The 17,887-nt window shown below is 54.2% G+C and overlaps 1 protein-coding gene across 2 annotated transcripts; it reads left to right on the top strand.

Annotated features, from left to right (window-relative positions):
• The first annotated feature begins 6 nt into the window (after nt 1–6).
• Nucleotides 7–17,866, top strand: Raver1 (ribonucleoprotein, PTB binding 1). Of its 2 annotated transcripts, XM_048342231.1 has the most exons (13): nt 7–496; nt 2,236–2,302; nt 4,896–5,365; nt 11,496–11,687; nt 11,773–11,902; nt 12,120–12,226; nt 12,668–12,755; nt 12,845–13,056; nt 13,150–13,443; nt 15,547–15,621; nt 16,031–16,171; nt 16,425–16,508; nt 16,599–17,866. In XM_048342231.1, the coding sequence occupies exons 1-13, from the start codon at nt 227–229 to the stop codon at nt 16,743–16,745; spliced, it is 2,277 nt and encodes a 758-aa protein (XP_048198188.1). In that variant the 5' UTR covers nt 7–226; the 3' UTR covers nt 16,746–17,866. The 2 variants fall into 2 exon arrangements, with proteins under 2 accessions (XP_048198188.1, XP_048198189.1); XM_048342232.1 differs by lacking the exon at nt 16,425–16,508.
• The last annotated feature ends 21 nt before the right edge of the window (nt 17,867–17,887 follow it).

Genomic DNA, 17,887 nt, shown 5'->3' with positions numbered 1-17,887 from the left:
GTGTTTGGTCCCTCGATTCTCCTACTTACGCCGCGTAGCTGTTCCCACCGCACCGCACAACTACTGAATCGCCCGGCCAAGACGGAAGGGGGCGGAGCTTGTGGCGCTATTAACGTAGCTCGAACTCTAAGAGGCTGGCTGAGCCTTAACCAATAGGCTGAGGAGGACGAGGAGAAGGCGGGGCTTTGATTAGCCAATCGGGGGGGCGCACCTTCATTGCCGCTCTATGCCGCTCCGCCTTGACTCGCTGGTTCCAGAAGGCGCCGGGTTTCCCAAGATGGCGGCCGACGTGTCCGTTACTCACCGGCCCCCGCTGAGTCCGGAGCCCGGGGCCGAAGTAGAAGCTAATGATACTGCGGAACGCCGGGCACCCGAAGAAGAGCTGCCGCCTCTAGATCCAGAAGAGATCCAGAAACGCCTGGAACATACCGAGCGCCAGTTCCGTAACCGCCGGAAGATACTGATCCGAGGCCTCCCGGGGGACGTGACCAACCAGGTATAGCTGAGGGGGGGGGGGAATGAGTGGAAACGGGGGGGCGGTGTGAGAGCGTGGCGGGAAATACCAACGTGCGGGTGCGCGCGGGGGGGCGCGTCAGGAGACACCAATGCCAGGTTCCGCGGGGTGGGGGGGGCATCCCTGCGCGGGATCCCGGTGGGGTCGGGAGAGACCAAGAGCGAGATGGGGGGGAGGAGCCGCGATGAAGGGGGAAACCAATGATGGATTGCTGGGAGTCGTTGCTAGGGGAGACCACGGGCTTGGGTCAGACCAGATAATTGAGTTTGGGCCTTGGAGGACGAGGGGAGAGGGCTGTGTGCTTGCATTGCTGGATTGGGGTGTGGAAATAAGAATCAGTAGCCCCCACCTTGCTTTGGATTGTGTGTTTCCCTCCCCCCCCTCCACACCGTGGGTGGCGGGACCTTCCGTCCAGAAGTTTGAGGATCAGAGCACAACCCTGCCTCGATGAACACACCTCTTAAAATGCAGAGCCGGAAGTCGTAGCAACCTTCCATAAGGAAGCCCGGGATTGATTTGGGAAGAGGAGGTTTCCTGCGACCGTATCTCGGATCTAGAGGCAAAGGCTGTGTTCCGTGGAGCTCACCTTGGTCGATCTTCCTGCATGCCCTCCCCCTCTCGGCCCACAAGGGACAGCCCTTCCCCATGCTCTTTGGACCCAGGAAATGGCATCTCTAGCACGGGGTAGATTCATTCTCCCTGTGGTTCTCCAGCCCTCTTTGCCCACAAGATGGGGCACATGGCTGAAGGAGCCCCTTCGAGGGTGAGGGGACCGCTCCGTCACCAAGTGCCAAGTCCACAAGGTCTGGCTTGTTTCTGGGGCTGGTCTTCCCGTGTCCACAGCACACAGCTGCCCCTCCTGCCACCTCTACAGGGTGTCAGGTGCAGTGCCTCCATCTCTAAGCCCTGGAACAGGAAGGCCGCCCTGCCAATGGGAGGGGATTGGGAGACAAAGTTATAAATAGGTGGAGTTTTTATTCTCTACTCAGTTATCATTGGAAAGTATCTTTGCCGCTTTGCCCCACTGCCCCACCTGGGGCATATTGATTCACCTCCCTGAGTCTCAGCCTCCTTGCCCACAAAATGGGTTTGTTAATATTTAGCTGGAAAGTTGTAGGAAACAGCCTTGCAGGTAAGAGTCAGGACAGGTTCATAAGCTTCCCCTAAAGGCCCACTTTCTGAGCAGCCTGTGTAATATCGTGGCCAGTCCTCTTCCTTGTCTTCTTCTTCCTTCTCCTCCTCCTCCTCTTCCCCTCCTTCCCCCCACATCCCCCTTCTCCTCTTTACTAATACTAGGGGCCAAACTCAGGGTCTCAGGCTCGTGTTGGGCTTGCTTGCTTACTGCTGGTGCCCTACCATTTGGGCCACCCCTCCAGCCTGGCCCACTCCAGCCTTTGGGTGATTAGAGAGAAGAGTCTCATGGGTTTTTCTGCTCTGGCTGGTATGAAATGGAGATCCTCAGATCTCAGCCTCCACAGTAGCTAGGATTACAGGCATGAGTGTCAACAGTGCCCCAACTTTCCACCCAGCTCATGAATCTTGCTTTGCCAGTGATGGTGTGGAGCAGGTACAGTGGCCTTGTTGAAGCTCAGTTTCCTCCTTTGAGTGGCGGGATTGGTAACCCACCTGCCTTGGTAGCTGGTTCACCTGCAGGAAGCGCCTGCTTGGTTGTTCCTTCATCAACCCTTGGTGACTCTGTGCTCTGGTTTCTGTCTCTGCAGGAAGTACACGACCTACTCAGCGACTATGAGCTCAAGTACTGTTTTGTGGACAAATACAAAGGGACAGGTTTGTGGGGTGGTGGGGCAGGCCTGGGCAGGAGGTGAGTGTGCCTGAAGGTGGGAGGGTCACATCTTGTATCCTAAACTTCGATCCCAATAGACTCACCAAAGCCAATGGCAGTCTTGGAGCTGCCTGCATGTTCTACCCTGGGCTTTAGGCTCCCTCCCACAACACCCATGCACCCTCAGGCAGCGCATCAACCAGGCCTCAGCTCTCAGCCCCCTCCCCCTGCCCCCCTTTCCCTTGTGTGTGCTGGTACCAGGGCTTGAAATCTAAGAGTCTTGGCACCATCTGTTAGCTTTCTCACTCAGGGCTTGTGCTCTAGCACAGCTGCACTTGGGGCTTTTTTGGTGGGTTAATGGGAGATCATAAAAGAGTCTCAGGGACTTTCCTGCCTAGGCTGGCTTTGAACTGCAGTTCTCAGATCTCAGCCTCCGGAGTAGCTAGGATTTCAGGAGTGAGTCACCAGTGTCCAGATCTTCTTGCTTCTAGTGCATGCATGCTCACACCCCCCTCCCCCAAGCCAGTTCTAATTCCCTTACACACCTCATTCTGTCCCTGATCTTTTCCCCTCAAAACCACTCTCCTATCCCTCGTAGCACTGTCTTGTAAAGATGTGTTCTGGAAGGCTCCAGACTGTCTCCTCTGCCTGCCATCATGGCACTGTCTACCCTTGGCTGTCATTGCAGGCTTAGAGGCCTGCCTCCTGCCTCGATCCATGAAATTGGGATGGTCTTGTCAGCCTCAGCCACTGTAAGAGACCCTCAGTGTATGTCTGTGCCTGCTTGCCATTGTGCCAGGTGTTAAAGATCTTCTAGAACATTCCCTGACAGTGTGTAGGGCAAGGTTAGTGATTGAGATCTCAGAAGTACAGAGACTTCATGTTTGAATCCTGGTCTGTCCCCACTCTGGCTGTGTCAGGTGACAAGGGGGACAATGCTGTGACTATGTAATGAATAGCCAAAGAATCAGCCAATCATAAACATGCTGGGTCCCAAGTACAACTGGGCCTCAGTATCCACAGGCCTCTCCTGGGGTTCCAGGCTCTGCGGGTGCTCAACACAGCCTTCCAAGACTTCAGCACCTCTGAGTGACAGGATAGCTAATACCACGTAAATATTGTATGCTTGGCTGCTTTACTATAGAGTTCAAAGATAATGACAAAAATCTGTCCATATTCAGTGCAGCCACGCCTCCTTTCTCTCCAATACTTTGAGCCCGCAGTTGGCTAACCTGTGAGTGTGGAGTCTGTATTCAGGAAGTCTCCAGATGTTGAGTGATGTTTTCTATTCATGTCATCTTTCAACAAATCCTTACTTGAGCATTTACTATGTGCCGGGTGCCAGGAACATGGCTAGTCACTAAACAGTCTGGGCTGGAGAGGAAGATGATATTCAAATACCTCCAAATGTAAAGGTGAAATGGACCAGGCATGGTGGCACACCCCTGTATCCCAGTACTACAGAGGGTGAGTTCAAGGCCAGCCTGGGCTATGTCTCAGAGGAAAAAAGGAATTAAAAAAGGATGTTGGCACCAAAAGCTACAAAAAAGGTACAGTGGGAGGACAGAGCAGGGACCTTGAACTACAGCAGTTAGGAGAGGCTATGGGAGATGCTAAGCTTATGGTCCCATCACGAGGGTGGGTCAGGATTGAGCAGGGATTGGTGGGACTCAGTGTTACTTACTTGGGGAAAGCAGCACGGAGGCCTGGGTTGTAGTCTTGTCTTTCATGGTTCTAGAAGCATCTGTGGGACATGGCAGAGGAGATGACGTAGGTCACAAGGCTGGGCCTGGATGAAGGGGAGGACAGGGTGCAGTCAGGGCTACTTAAATTTATCTGTCTGTTTATTTGTGCCAGTCCTGGTGCTTGAATTCAGGGCCTGGGTGCTGCCCGAGTATTTTGTTGTTGTTGTTCAAGTTAGCCCTTTACCACTTGAGTCACAACTTCACTTCCTGCTCTTTTGTACTTTATTGGTCCCATGAGCTTTCCTGGCCCAGCTGGCTTCAAACCATGATCCTCAGACAGATCCCAGACTCCTGAGTAGCTAGGATGACAGTCTGAGCCACCAGCTCCCAGCTTATTTTACATTTTTTTGAGCTAGAATCTCATTATGTAGTTCAGGCTGTCTTCAAACTGAAGATCTTCCTGCTTCCAATTCCTGAGTGCTGGTGATAGAACATATGCATAATATGTGTGTGTGTATATATATATGTAGTATACATGTGTACATATGTGTGCATATATTATATCACTGCCTGGAATGTCCTAGAACACAAGTTCCTCCTATTCCACCTCTCCAGGGTTGGGATTATGGGTGTGAGCTATCATACCCGCCTCTGCACAGTGATCCTTCTTAGGCTCTCCTAAGTCAGCAGGCCCTGCTGCTGGTTGAGAACAGATGCAAGGGCCAGCAGGCTGGGGACCCCCTGGGCCCTGTCCAGCTTGCCCTGGCTTTGCAGATTGCGAGGGGCTGGTGACTTGGGACTCTCTGGGGGTTCACACCCTGTGATCAGGCCAGATGGAGAGGGCCAGGATCCCCAGGGCTGAGCTCTGAGCAGGCCTGGAGCCGCTGACCCGCCTCCTGCCCCTGCCCCGCAGCCTTCGTGACCCTGCTAAACGGCGAGCAGGCAGAGGCGGCCATCGGCGCCTTCCACCAGAGCCACCTGCGGGAGCGGGAGCTGTCGGTGCAGCTGCAGCCCACCGACGCCCTGCTGTGCGTGGCCAACCTGCCACCCAGCCTGACGCAGGCGCAGTTCGAGGAGCTGGTGCGCCCCTTCGGCAGCCTGGAGCGCTGCTTCCTGGTGTACAGCGAGCGCAGCGGCCACTCCAAGGGCTACGGCTTCGCCGAGTACATGAAGAAGGACTCGGCCGCGCGCGCCAAGTCGGACCTGCTGGGCAAGCCGCTGGGCGCGCGCACACTCTACGTGCACTGGACGGACGCCGGACAGCTCACGCCGGCGCTGCTCCACTCGCGCTGCCTCTGCGTGGACCGCCTGCCGCCTGGCTTCAGCGACGTGGACGCCCTGCGCCAGGCGCTGTCCGCTGCGCACACGCCCACCTTCTGCCAGGTGAGCCCGGGCCCGCGGCGGCTCCTTGCGGGGCCCTGCCTCACCAGTCTGCCTCCCTGGGAGGTGAAGCAGTGCTGCCGGGCCTAGTGGCTGACACCCGTGACCCTAGCTTCTCAGGAGGGCTGTGATCCAGAGGATCGAGATCCGAAGCCAGCCTGGGAAGGAAACTTCAGGAGATTCTCATCTCCAGTGACCCATCAAAGAACTGCAGGTGGGGCTGGGGTTTAGGTGGTAGAGGGCCTGCCATGAGAAAAAAGCTCAGGGACAGCGCCAGGGCTCTCAATTTAAGCCCCAGTACCGACACCACACATGTGAAGCAGTGCCCCTCACCTTTGAAATGGGCTCTTAGGTGTTGGAGGCTCCCAGAGGCTGGGGTGTGGCCTGGGGCCCCAGCTTCATCATTCCCTTTGGTTGCAAGTTTCATCAATGCCTAGGCACTCCCAGCCAGAGGCCAAGCATGGCGGTGGCTGTCATCCCTCCTTTACTCCCATGTGCTGGGATCACAGGCATATGCGCACCACCCACACTTGGCTCTCCTCATCATGAAATAGCATAGTAATGCCAGTTGCTTACTTTTTTTTTTCTTTTTAGCCAGTCCTGGGACTTGAACTCTGGGCCTGAGCACTATCCCTGGCTTTTTTGCTCAAGGCTGGCCCTCTATCACTTGAGCCACAGTGTCACTTCCAGCTTTCTCTATTTATGTGGTACTGAGGAATTGAACCCAGGGCTTCATGCATGCTAGGAAAACACTCTACCACTAAGTCACATACATACCCAGACTCCCTCCCCCCCTTTTTTTTTGACAAGTTCTCATTGTGTTCCCCAAGCTGGTCTCACAGTACTGGTCAAAGTATGAGCCTCCTGCCTCATCTTCCCATGTTGCTTGGTCTGTACTACAGGCATATGCCACCATGCCCAGTTTAGTGTTCTGTGGGTACATGATCTGAATGGCTGCTTGTGCATTCCTCCCTTATACATTTACTAACATTCACTTGTTTATGATTTACTTTTTTTGTTGTTGGTTGTGAGGTTTGAACTCTGGGCCTGGGTGCTGTTCCTGAGCTCTTCAGCTTCAGCCACAGTACCACTTCCCGTTTTCTGGTGTTTAATTGGAGATAAGAGTCTCACAGACTTTCCTGCTCTGGCTGGCTTTGAACCATGATCCTCAGATCTCAGCCTTCTGAGCAGCTAGAATGACAGGCGCAGGCTGATTTACTTATTTTTTGCTGATACCACTTGGGCTTGGTTTGCTCAGCAGGTGGTCTACTGCTTGAGGCATACCTCTAGCTCTCCTATTTATTTTGTGATAGAGTCTCAAGGTCTTTTACTGCCCAGGCTGGCTTTAAACTAATCTTTCATATCTTAGCTCCTGAGTAGCTAGGATTCACAGGTGTGAGCCACCTGCTGTTTCATTTATTATTTATATATTTTTGGTATTGGAGATGAAACTTAGGGCTTTGTGCATGCTAAAGAAGTGGTCTACCACTGAGCTACACCCCAGCCCCTCATCAGACACATATGAAACACCTGGGGACCACCAGATGTTGAAGTGACACCCTCCCCCCACCTCCAAGTAGCTCAGTCAGGCCTTGGGTATGGAGCAGAGATTGGTGCCTGGAATCAGGCAGGTGCCTCAGCCCCCCCCCCCCCCCCGCCTTATCTAGGAGTCATGTGACCCTGGTCACTCTTTGGCCCCTAATGTGTCTGTCCACCAGATGGGCAAGAGTAGAAGACTTCTTTTTTTTTTTTTTTTAGTAGAAAACTTCTGTATCCAGATTTTGGCCCTAAGCTTGGCCAGGAGCAAAAGACAAGTGCCTTGTATGCTGGGCTGGCATATGCAAAGGTCCTGGGCCCTTCCCATTAGCATTTGCCAAAACAATGACTGAAGCCAGGCTGTGGCCAGGGCACTCTGAAGGTGCTAGAATGGTAGCCTACCTTCCCCTTGATGAGTCTCATAACACCACCACCAGGTGGGTCCAGTTGCTGGCCTCACATTCTGTGTTATGGGCTAGGCATGTGGCTGTGTCTACTAGGCAGAGGCAGTGGCACATGCCAAGCTGGAAGCTGGCATCTTGGAGACGTTGCTGATTTTCTCCAGTAGGATTGATCCCAGAGAGACCCTAAGGGCACTTGGCCTGGATTCACTGGCCACAGAGTCTCAGGTCGTTTCCATTCCTTGTGTTACTGTATTATGAAGTTGCTGAGAAATTTTTCCTGGTTGGTGGGGGGCAAAATATAGCTGGGGAATTTTGAGTTTCATAGGTTGGATGTGGCTCAAGTGGTAGAACATTTGCCTAGCCATGCAGGCAGGCCCAACATCAGAAAAAAAAAAAAAAGTAAAACAACACAAACTAAAGCAGATATCACAAGACCTGGCATGCTATCCAAAAGTTGTTTCTGATTGTTTTGTGAATGGGCCATCCAGGCAATTCAAAATTCAATGTGTCAGCCAGGCACCGGAGGCTCACCTGTCATCCTCGCTACTCAGGAGGCTGAGATCTGAGGATTGCAGTTCAAAGTCAGCTCTGGCAGGAAGTCTGTGAGACTCTTTTTTTGGCCAGTCCTGGGCCTTGAACTCAGAGCCTGAGCATTGTCCCTGGCTTCTTTTTGCTCAAGGCTAGCTTGAGCCACAGTGGTGCTGAGGAATCAAACACAGGGCTTCATGTATACATGCTAGGCAAGCACTCTACTGCTAAGTCCCATTCCCAGTGACGGTGAGACTCTTATCGCTAATTAACCACCAGAAAACCGGAAGCAGCCCTGTGGCTCAACATGGTAGAACATTCACTAGCCTTCAGCTGAAGAACTGAGGGACAGCGCCCAGACTCGAGTTCTAGCCCTAGGACTGACAAAAACCAAAACCAAATTTCAGTGTGCACTGAACAGCTTGGGGTGAAGTAAGTGTTCATCCTCCCCACACTTCTTGGAGTGACCCTGCTCATTCCTGATGCCACAGAGATACTCTGAAAGCTGAAACTTATTTTTTGTGTTGCCCAGGTTGGTCTCAAACTCTTGGTCTCATGTTTGCCTCTGCTTCCTTTTTAATTTTTTTTGGCAGTCCTGGGTCTTAAACTCAGGGCCTGGGCACAGTCCCTGAGCTGCTTTTGCTCAAGGCTAGCACTCTACCACTTGAGCCACAGCACCACTTTTTCTGTGTATGTGGTACTAAGAAATTGAACCCAGGGCTTCATGCATTCTAGGCAAGCACTGTACCACTAAGCCACATTCCCAGCCCTGCCTCCACTTCTTAAGTAGCTGGGACTATAGGCAGGTGCACCCATCTCCCTGTTTTCCTTTTGATGGTATTGAACATTGAACTCGGGCCTTGTGCTTGCTAGGCTGATGCTCCCCTACTGAGGCACACCTCCAGTCCTGTTTTTGCTAGTTCTTGTTTTTTTTTTTGTGTGTGTGTGTGTGTGTCAGTCATGGGGCTTAAACTCAAGGCCTAGGCTCTTTCTGAGCTCTTAGAGCTCAAGGCCAGCGCTCTACCACTTAGAGCCACAGCGCCATCTCTGGTTTTCTGGTGGCTCATTGGAGATAAGAGTCTCACGGACTGCTCTCCCCATGCTGGCTTTGAACTGTGATCCTCAGATCTCAGCTTCCTGAGTAGCTAAGATGATATGTGTGAGCCACCAGCACCTGGCTGTTACTTCTTTTTGAGTCAGGGTCTCTACTCTTGCCCAGGCATGAGTCTGAGCTGCCACCCTCCTACTTGAGACTTACTATAATTCTTGGGATCACAGGTGCTACATGCTGTCTTATCTCCCCAAGGGAGTGGAATCTCGTGGGCTCTTCTCAGGCTAGCCCACACCTTAATCCTTCCCTTCTCGGCCTCTCAAATAGCTAGCTGGCTCAGAACTTTGCTGACAGAATACTAAACAGTAGTTCTGATCCTGGTTTGAGATTTTTGGGGTTAGAGAATGGTTAAAGTCTTAAACTTGGAGAATGATTCTGAAATCTGATGGCTTCTGGTCACCAGCATTTCAGGTCAGAAATATTCAGGCTGAATTAGCTATCTCTAAGTGCTACATGTATTCCCTACCCCCATTTTACAGGCAGTAATGGGGTCTTGAACACAGGGCCTCTTGCTTCCTAGTTTGGCACTCTGCCCCTTGAGCCTCATCTCCAGCCATTGACCCCAATATTGCCATGCCTGGTTTGTCTTGCCTTCCCAGGTTTTTTTGGAGGGAGAAGGGCCTGAACTCAGAACCTGGGTGCTGTCCCTGAGCCTCTTTGTGCTCAAGGCTAGCACTCTACCACTTTTGAGCCACAGTGCCACTCCCAGCTTTCTCTGAGCAGGTTTTATTGGAGATAAGAGTCTCATGGGGGCTGGGAAGGTGGCTTAGCGGTAGAGTGCTCGCCTAGCATGCATGAAGCCCTGGGTTCGATTCCTCAGCACCACATATACAGAAAACAGCCAGAAGTGGCGCTGTGGCTCAAGTGGTAGAGTGCTAGCCTTGAGCAAAAAGAAGCCAGGGACAGTGCTCAGGCCCTGAGTCCAAGGCCCAGGCAAAAACAAAAACAAAAAAAACAAGAGTCTCATGGACTTTATTGCCCTAGTTGGCTGGCTTCGAACCATGATCCTCAGATCTCAACCCCCTGAGTAGTTAGGATTATAGGTGTGAGCCACCGGCCGTACTTTGGTCTCCAGTGTGGCTCTGTGTTCACCACACTCTTCTTCACTCCTTTGCAGTGGAGCAGTATTCCTTCTTAGAGACACAGCTGCTCCTCAGCCTGTGTGTGAACTGTGTATTGGTACTCAGTACACTGTCACACTTCTATAGTCCCAGCTACCCAGAGGCTGAGATTGGAGGATCACGTGGGCCCAGAAGTTTGAGATGAACTTGGGCCACATAGTGAGACCTTATCTCAAAGCCCAAATCATCATATTGTTTCCCATGAGTCACTTGGGACAGGAAAGGATGCCTCACCCACACTTTGAACACCCCAAAAGCTATAAAAACTGAGAAGTGGGCCTCCCAGGTTGGTGGCAAGTCCACTTGATGATATAGCCTGACCTAATGTGGGTCATTTGTAACTTTTTGGTTTTGTTTCCCAGATAAGGTCTCACTATGGAGGCGGGCTGGCCTTGAACTTGGGATCCTCCTCCCTCTGCCTCCTGAGTATCAGGACGATAGGCCTGTGCCACGATGCATTGTTTGTGGCCCTGCATTTTGTACCTTGTTATAGAACCAGCCCTGTGGGACTGGAAGCATACAGGCTTTCTTGTATGTATGCTGGTACTGAGCTTGAAATCAGGGTTCTGAGCTCTTGGTTTTTTTTCACTCAAGGCTGCCATTTTACTACGTGAGCCACAGCTTCACTTCCAGCTCTTGGTTCTTTTTTTTTTTTTTTTTGGCCAGGGTTGGGGCTTGGACTCAGGGCCTGAGCACTGTCCCTGGCTTCTTCCCGCTCAAGGCTAGCACTCTGCCACTTGAGCCACAGCGCCGCTTCTGGCCGTTTTCTGTATATGTGGTGCTGGGGAATCGAACCTAGGGCCTCGTGTATCCGAGGCAGGCACTCTTGCCACTAGGCTATATCCTCAGCCCCCAGCTCTTGGTTCTTAACTGGGGCTAAGAGTCTTCTAGACTTTCCTTCCTGGGGCTGGCTTTGAACCTTGATTCTTACATCTCAGCCTCCTGAGTAGCTGGGACAAGGGTGAGCCACCAGCACCCAGTGGCATACTGCATTTTATGCATATGATGTCTGCAGCATTAGGCCATTCCAGTGTCAGCCCATTTTCATCTTGTAATACTTCTGACCTCGGATGTGACTGAAGGGCTGTGGATACAAAGTACCGAGTGACTGCTGTGAGCAGTGTGGAGAGGTCTTTGTCCAGCTTTGATTGCTCTGTGCTGGGACTCCAGCCACCTGCCCAGTTCCTGGCAGCACAAGGCCCAGAGGAGGAGCTGACCTGGGCATGCTGACTTCTCTGAAACATGGTTTTGAGGGAGGGTGGTCATAAAAATTAGATGATGGGAGACAAAGCAGAGTTGGGGATCAGGAATGGCACCAGCACCACCCGCCCCCCCCCTCCCCCGCGGAAGGGGCTCTGTCACGATCTAGATTCCCATCCTGGCCCCTACTGGTCACTCCATACACCCTGGGCTCATGACCACTTCCCCTGCAGCTGGCGTGTGGCCAGGATGGCCAGCTGAAGGGCTTCGCGGTGCTGGAGTACGAGACGGCCGAGATGGCGGAAGAGGCACAGCAGCAGGCTGACGGCCTGGCTCTGGGGGGCAGTCACCTGCGCGTGTCCTTCTGTGCCCCTGGCCCCCCAGGCCGCAGCATGCTGGCTGCACTCATTGCTGCCCAGGCCACGGTGAGTGTCTATGGGACGGAGGCTTCCTCAAGATGCCACTGTGGCTGCCAGCCCTCCCTCAGCCACCTTCCCTTCTTCTCCCCAGGCCCTCAATCGGGGCAAGGGGCTGCTGCCGGAGCCCAACATCCTCCAGCTGCTCAGCAGCCTGGGTCCATCCGCCTCCCTCCAGCTGCTGCTCAACCCCCTGCTCCATGGTGGCGCTGGTGGCAAGCAGGGTAAGTCGAGGCCTGCGGCCTGAGGTGGGGGTGAAGTCTCCAGGGCTAGCCGAACAGGCACCCAGGAGGAATGGTGGAGAGGGGACAGTTCTCCTACCCTCTCAGGTCTTGCTAGTGTGGCTACAAGCCCTCCAAGGGTCTGTTACCTGCCATCAGCAGGCCTGGGTGAAGTGTGTGTGTGGGGGGGGTCAGCACCCAGCTCCCTGTATCCCCACAGGCCTCCTGGGCGCCCCTCCGGCCATGCCGCTGCTCAGCGGGCCTGCCCTGTCCACGGCACTGCTGCAGCTCGCCCTGCAGAGCCAGACGCAGAGCCAGGCTCAGAAGGTAAGGGCTGCCATGGCCATGGCCACCTGGGGCCACGTCCCCTACCCAACGCAGCTCCGGCCCCTCCTTTATACACCCTCTCCACTCACCCATGCACAGAGACCAAGACACTTTCACACCTCACTGCCCCCCGTGACTGCGTGTGGTTGCGGTTCCTACACCTCCGTGACACCTCCATGGTGACATTGTGAAACGGTGGGCCCAGGCCATTGTATGATGGAGTGACCTAAAGTAGCTGCGGTGGGCCCGCGTCTGTGTCACCAGCAAGGCCTAGCAAAGGAGGCCCTGAGTTCACGGGGTGCTGTGTGTGTGTGGGGGGGGGGGTGGGGGGGTGGTAGACAGGACCTGGCATGCAGGAGGCCTTGGGGTGTGGGGAAGTGTGGGGGTGGGGGCTGCCCAGAACTCACCTGGCTGTCTCCCACTGACTGTACTCTATTATAGAAACCTGGCATTCTGGGAGACTCACCCCTGGGCACCCTCCAGCCGGGCACCCAGCCGGCCAGCCCCCTCCTTGGGGAGCTGTCTGCAGGTAACACCTCCTCCTAGCCCCCAACACTGGCAGGACCCAGCTGTGTGGCCTTGGACCAGGACACTGGCTCATAACCCTTTTCTCCATAGGGGGAAATTTGTCCTCAGAGATGCCGCCCAGGAGAGGAAAGCCACCCCCCCTGCTGCCACCACTGCTGGGCCCCACTGGTGGTGATCGGGACACCATGGGCCTAGGTCCCCCAGCTGCCCAGCTCACCCCACCTCCTGCCCCTGTGGGGCTCCGCGGCTCAGGCGTCAGAGGCCTGCAGAAGGACAGTGGGTCCCTGCCTGCACCTGCTGGGGTAAAGCACCACCTGCACCCACCACTGTGTAGCCTTCTGCCACCCCCCTTCTCTCTCCTTGGCTCCTTTGTAAGTCTGACCCTTTGATCACAGGCATCGCTGCTGGGGGAGCCCCCCAAGGACTACCGGATACCCCTGAACCCTTACCTGAACCTCCACAGCCTGCTTCCTGCCAGCAACCTGGCAGGGAATGAGGCCCGGGGCTGGGGAGGGGGCCCACGAGGCCGCCGCCCACCCGAGGCCCCTACACCCAATCCCCCATCCTCGGGTGCAGGGGGCAGCAGCAAAGCCTTTCCGCTCAAGTCCCGCCTGCTCAGCCCCCTCTCCAGCTCCCGACTGCCCCCTGAACCAGGGCTGGCTGACAGCTTTGGCTTCGACTACCCTTCGGTGAGTACCAGGGATTCGCCAGCTCTTGACTCCCCAAAGCATGTCATGTTCCAAATCAGTTCAAGGTGCGCCTCCTTAATCCAAAAATCCACAATCTGAAATGTTCCAAGTAGCAAACCTTTTTGTTTTACAGTGCTGAGGTTGGAACCCAGGGCCTTGCATGTGCCAATAAGCAAGTGGGCCACCACTGAAGCCCCGCCTCCCAGCCCTAAAACCACACCTGCCAGCCCACCTCAGTTCCATTTAGTTGTATGGGTGTGGTAGTGGGGCTTGCAGTCCTATGGGCGGGAACTCTCATTCTTGCTCAGCCTTGCTCACACCTAGCTTTCAACCACTTGAGCTACGCCTCCACTCCAGCTTTTTGCTGTTTATGTGGAAATCAGAGTTTCAAAGATCCTTCCGCCTGAACTGGTTCCAAATCACAGTCCTCAGATCTCAGTTTCTTCAGCAGCTAGGGTGGCATGAACCACAGGCACCAGGTTTTTGAGCAGCCAAAACATAATAAGTATAACATTCTATTCCTGTGCCTGTGGCTTACATCTATAATCTTACTCAGGAGGCTGAGATCTGAGAATTGTGGTTCAAAGCCAGCCTGGATAGGAAAGTCCGTGATACTCTTTATCGCCAATTAATCACAGAAAAAGCCAGAAGTGGCACTGTGACTCAAGTGGTAAAGTGCTAGTCTTGAGCAAAAAGAAGTTCAAGGAACAGTGCCCAGGTCCCTGAGTTCAAGCCCCAGGACCGTGGTGGGGGTGGGGGTGGGGAGGAAGTATAACATTCTACCCTTGGCCTTGGTCTTCTGTGTGGGTCACAGTTCCAGTGCAGACACTCTAAAAATACTGTAAAAAATAATTGTCGGTGGGCTAGGAATATGGCCTAGTGGCAGAGTGCTTTCCCCGTGTACATGAAGCCCTGGGTTGGATTCCTCAGTACCACATATATAGAAAAAACCGGAAGTGCTAAACTTAAACAGGCCCTGAGTTCAAGCCCCAGGACTGGGGAAAAAAATTTTAATCTAGGCACAGATGGCCCACACCTGTAAGCTACTCAGGAAGTTAAGATCTAGAAGGTGGAGGTTTGAAACCAGCTTGTGGAAGAAAAGTCCACTAGGCTCCACGTACAACATAATCTGCAAAAAGGCATGTTGCGGGGGGGGGCTGGGAATATGGCCTAGTGGTAAAGTGCTCCCTTCATATACATGAAGCCCTGGGTTCAATTCCTCAGCACCACATATGTAAAAGCCAGAAGTGGCACTGTGGTTCAAGTGGTAGAGTGCTAGCCTTGAGAAAAAAAAAGCTAGGGACAGTGCTCAGGCCCTGAGTTCAAGCCCCAGGACTGGCAAAAAAAAACAAAAAACAAACCAAAAAAAGCATGTTGGGGTGTAGCTCACGTAGAGCCTCAGCTTTGCAAGGAAGCTGAGTAAATGCAAGTTGGTGATATCAAACACTAGTATTGGCCAGACACTCGTGACTCACACGTATACAGTAATTCTAGCTGCTCAGGAGGTTGCGATCTGAGGATCACAGTTCCAAGCCAGAACAAGCAGGAAAGTCCTTGAGACTCTTATCTCCAGTTAAAAGTGGAGCTGTGGTTCAACGTGGTAGAGTAGCCATGTGATGGTGGCTCAGGAGGCCAAGATCTGAGGATCATGGTTCAAAGCCAGCCAGGGACACTAAGTCCATAAGATTCTTTATCTCCAGTTAATCAGCAAAAAGCTATTGGAGGTGTGACTCACGTGGTAGACTGCCAGCCTTGAGCAAAAAAGGGACAGTACCCAGGACCTGAGTTTGAGTTCTAGTATCAGTGCAAAAAAAAAAGGTTGGGGGAAGGAACGAAGGTCTTTCTAACACCTGTGGGGATTCTCATCTTACACAGTGGTCCCACAGGGCCACCTTCATCCCAGTAGCCGTATTTAGCCGGGTGCACCTGAGATGGGCGGCCACACCTGGTCTTATTCTTTGACTGCTACAAGGCTGAATTTGCCTCTTCTGGGCCCAGGGAAGGAGGGGGCAGGACATGGATCTGTGATGCCAGCTGGGCTGTAGAATTCATCCTGGGTGAGGCTGGGACGAAATTTCATCTTTCCTGCTCCTGTCTCTTCAGGACGTGGGACCTCGACGGCTCTTCCCCCACCCACGGGAGCAAGCCCTAGGGCCTCATAGACCCAGCCGGCACAAGGTAAGAGCTTCCCATGTAGGTACATTCTAGCTCTTTGTAGGCTTTTTTCTACTGAGCCCTCAGGATCCTTCTGTCTCAGTCTCCTCGGTTGCTGGGACTATAGCCAGACCAGGTCTGGCTGCTTACAGTTTTTCCTTTCTCACCATTTTGCAGCGTGGTGGGTGGTTTCTTTGGCTGCTCACTCACTCCCCAGGGGTTCAGGGGCTTCCCATATGTGGTGGTCACTGGCCTGTGGAAGGACACTGGACCCCAAGTGTTTGTCACTGACCCACCATCCCAAGTCCAGCCCAGATTGTTCTGGCTGGTGGTATCTCACTGTTTCCTGGAGGACAAGGGAGTGTGGGCCAGGGTCCCTCCCAGAGTTGTTTGGAGGCTCCTACAGTGGCTTCAGTCAGTCAACCCTCTGCAGATGTCCCCCCCACCCAGTGGCTTCGGAGATCGGAGTGGCGGAGGAGGTGGAGCCCCTCTTTCTCACTTTTACTCGGGATCCCCCACTTCCTACTTCACCAGTGGCCTGCAGGCCGGCCTCAAACAGAGCCACCTCAGCAAGGTGAGAAGGGACACTTTTCTGGGGGAACGGGGGGAGGCAGGTCCCCAGGGTCAGCCAGGATGCTGTAGGCAGGGCGCCAAGGCTGGGGTGCCAGGGGTCTGACCAGCCCACTGTGCAGTGCCACACTTCCACTCACTGTCTGCCCCGTCAGCCCCAGATGGGGAAACTGAGGCTCAGGGAAATGGAATCTGCCCAGGTAGAGAAGCTTCCCACCCCAAGAGTGGCCCACCCCTGACCTATCTCCTTTCTCCAGGCTGTCGGATCTTCCCCACTGGGCTCCAGTGAGGGGCTCCTGGGCCTCGGTCCAGGGCCCAATGGCCACAGCCCCCTGCTGAAGGTACGGGCAAGGGGTGGGGACACACAGAACTGTGGGTCCCCCAGCCCTCTGGCAGTCCCTGACGCAGCCCCTCTTGCTGTCTGTCTCTAGACCCCACTGGGTGGCCAAAAACGCAGCTTTGCCCACCTGCTGCCCTCGCCCGAGCCCAGCCCTGAGGGCAGCTACGTGGGCCAGCACTCACAGGGCCTCGGGGGCCACTACGCCGACTCCTACCTGAAGCGGAAGCGGATTTTCTAAGGGCCTTCCTGCAGCGCTTTTGGGGTTTCCTGGGTTTTGTGGGATGTCCCTCCCTGTCCCCCAATTTTCTTGTAGTACTAAAGAGAAATCTTGGAAAAGACTTTGCTGACCAAGGAACTGGAGCCCAAGGAATGGAGGGCTTTGGGGAGCCAATGTGCACATCTGGGCCTGCTCCCTCGTGCAGAAACCATGCAGCCTTAAGAGAGAGGCACCCCCAGCCGCTCTCTCCCTCCCTGGGCCCCTGCTGTGCCTGGCTCTCAGGGGTCCCCCCTGCCTCATCACTCCTGTGTTTTGGCCTTTCGAGTGCCTTGGGGGCCTGCTGACCTCCCGTGAGGATCAGAGACTGTCTGGCCTTTTTTAACTTTGACAATGGACTTTGGTTTTCTTTTATAATTTTTATTAATTTTTTAAAAAACCAGGATGCTCCCTCCCCCAGCTCCGATTCCTGAAAGGACTCTGATCTGCCTGGGCCTCCAGTTCCTACTTCACAGTATAAACGGCTCAACTCTTCCCCCCTGTGTGTGCTGTGGGCATGGCTGTGTCCAGCTCCCACAAGCCTACTCTGGCCAGTACCTGGGGCCCAGCTCCTTGCTTCCATCCTCCTCACCTCCTGATGCCTTAAAGTTGGGCCCCAGGCTTCGCTAGCCACAGCCTCTCAGATGCCAAGCTCCCCCCAAAGCTTGACTCAGGACCAAACCTCTCTGGCCTGAAGATTGGGCCCCTCCAGCTGAAGTCTCCCCACCATGGAGACAGAAGGCCAAAACTTTGGTCTTGGCAGCCCCACCCTTCCACCCAGGCCTAGGCACTGAGACTAAAACTTCCCCCTTGGGGCTGTGGCCTGCTGTGGTTACTGAGCCCCCGCCAGCCTCTCTCTGGAACAGAGCCTGGAGTCCTACCTTTGGAGCTGGCGTCCTTCCTACCCAGTACAGACCGCCCCAGCCCCGCCCACCAGCAGGACCTGCCCGGCTCCGGGGCCCTGGGCCCCTGCCTTGTCCCGCTGGGCCACTTGCTTTCCTCTGACTCTGGTGGTGCACAGCCCACTCCCAGGGGTGCCTTCCCTGTTCTTACCACACAGAGACCTTTGCTGAATTAAAGTTTGTAAGTAAACGGTTTTAAAGAGATCACAGCTGGCTGGTTTCTTG

Source organism: Perognathus longimembris, chromosome 3 (genome assembly GCF_023159225.1).
Source record: "Perognathus longimembris pacificus isolate PPM17 chromosome 3, ASM2315922v1, whole genome shotgun sequence".
Lineage (NCBI taxonomy): Eukaryota > Metazoa > Chordata > Mammalia > Rodentia > Heteromyidae > Perognathus > Perognathus longimembris.
This window is presented reverse-complemented; position numbering and strand designations above follow the sequence as displayed.

Excerpts from the sequence above, each read along its gene's own strand:
- Raver1 (XM_048342231.1), top strand. The coding sequence starts at position 227 with ATGCCGCTCCGCCTTGACTCGCTGGTTCCAGAAGGCGCCGGGTTTCCC. Across the intron at positions 2,303-4,895 it reads GGACAAATACAAAGGGACAG|CCTTCGTGACCCTGCTAAAC; the intron begins GTTTGTGGGGTG and ends CCTGCCCCGCAG. Across the intron at positions 12,756-12,844 it reads CCTTGGGGAGCTGTCTGCAG|GGGGAAATTTGTCCTCAGAG; the intron begins GTAACACCTCCT and ends TTTTCTCCATAG.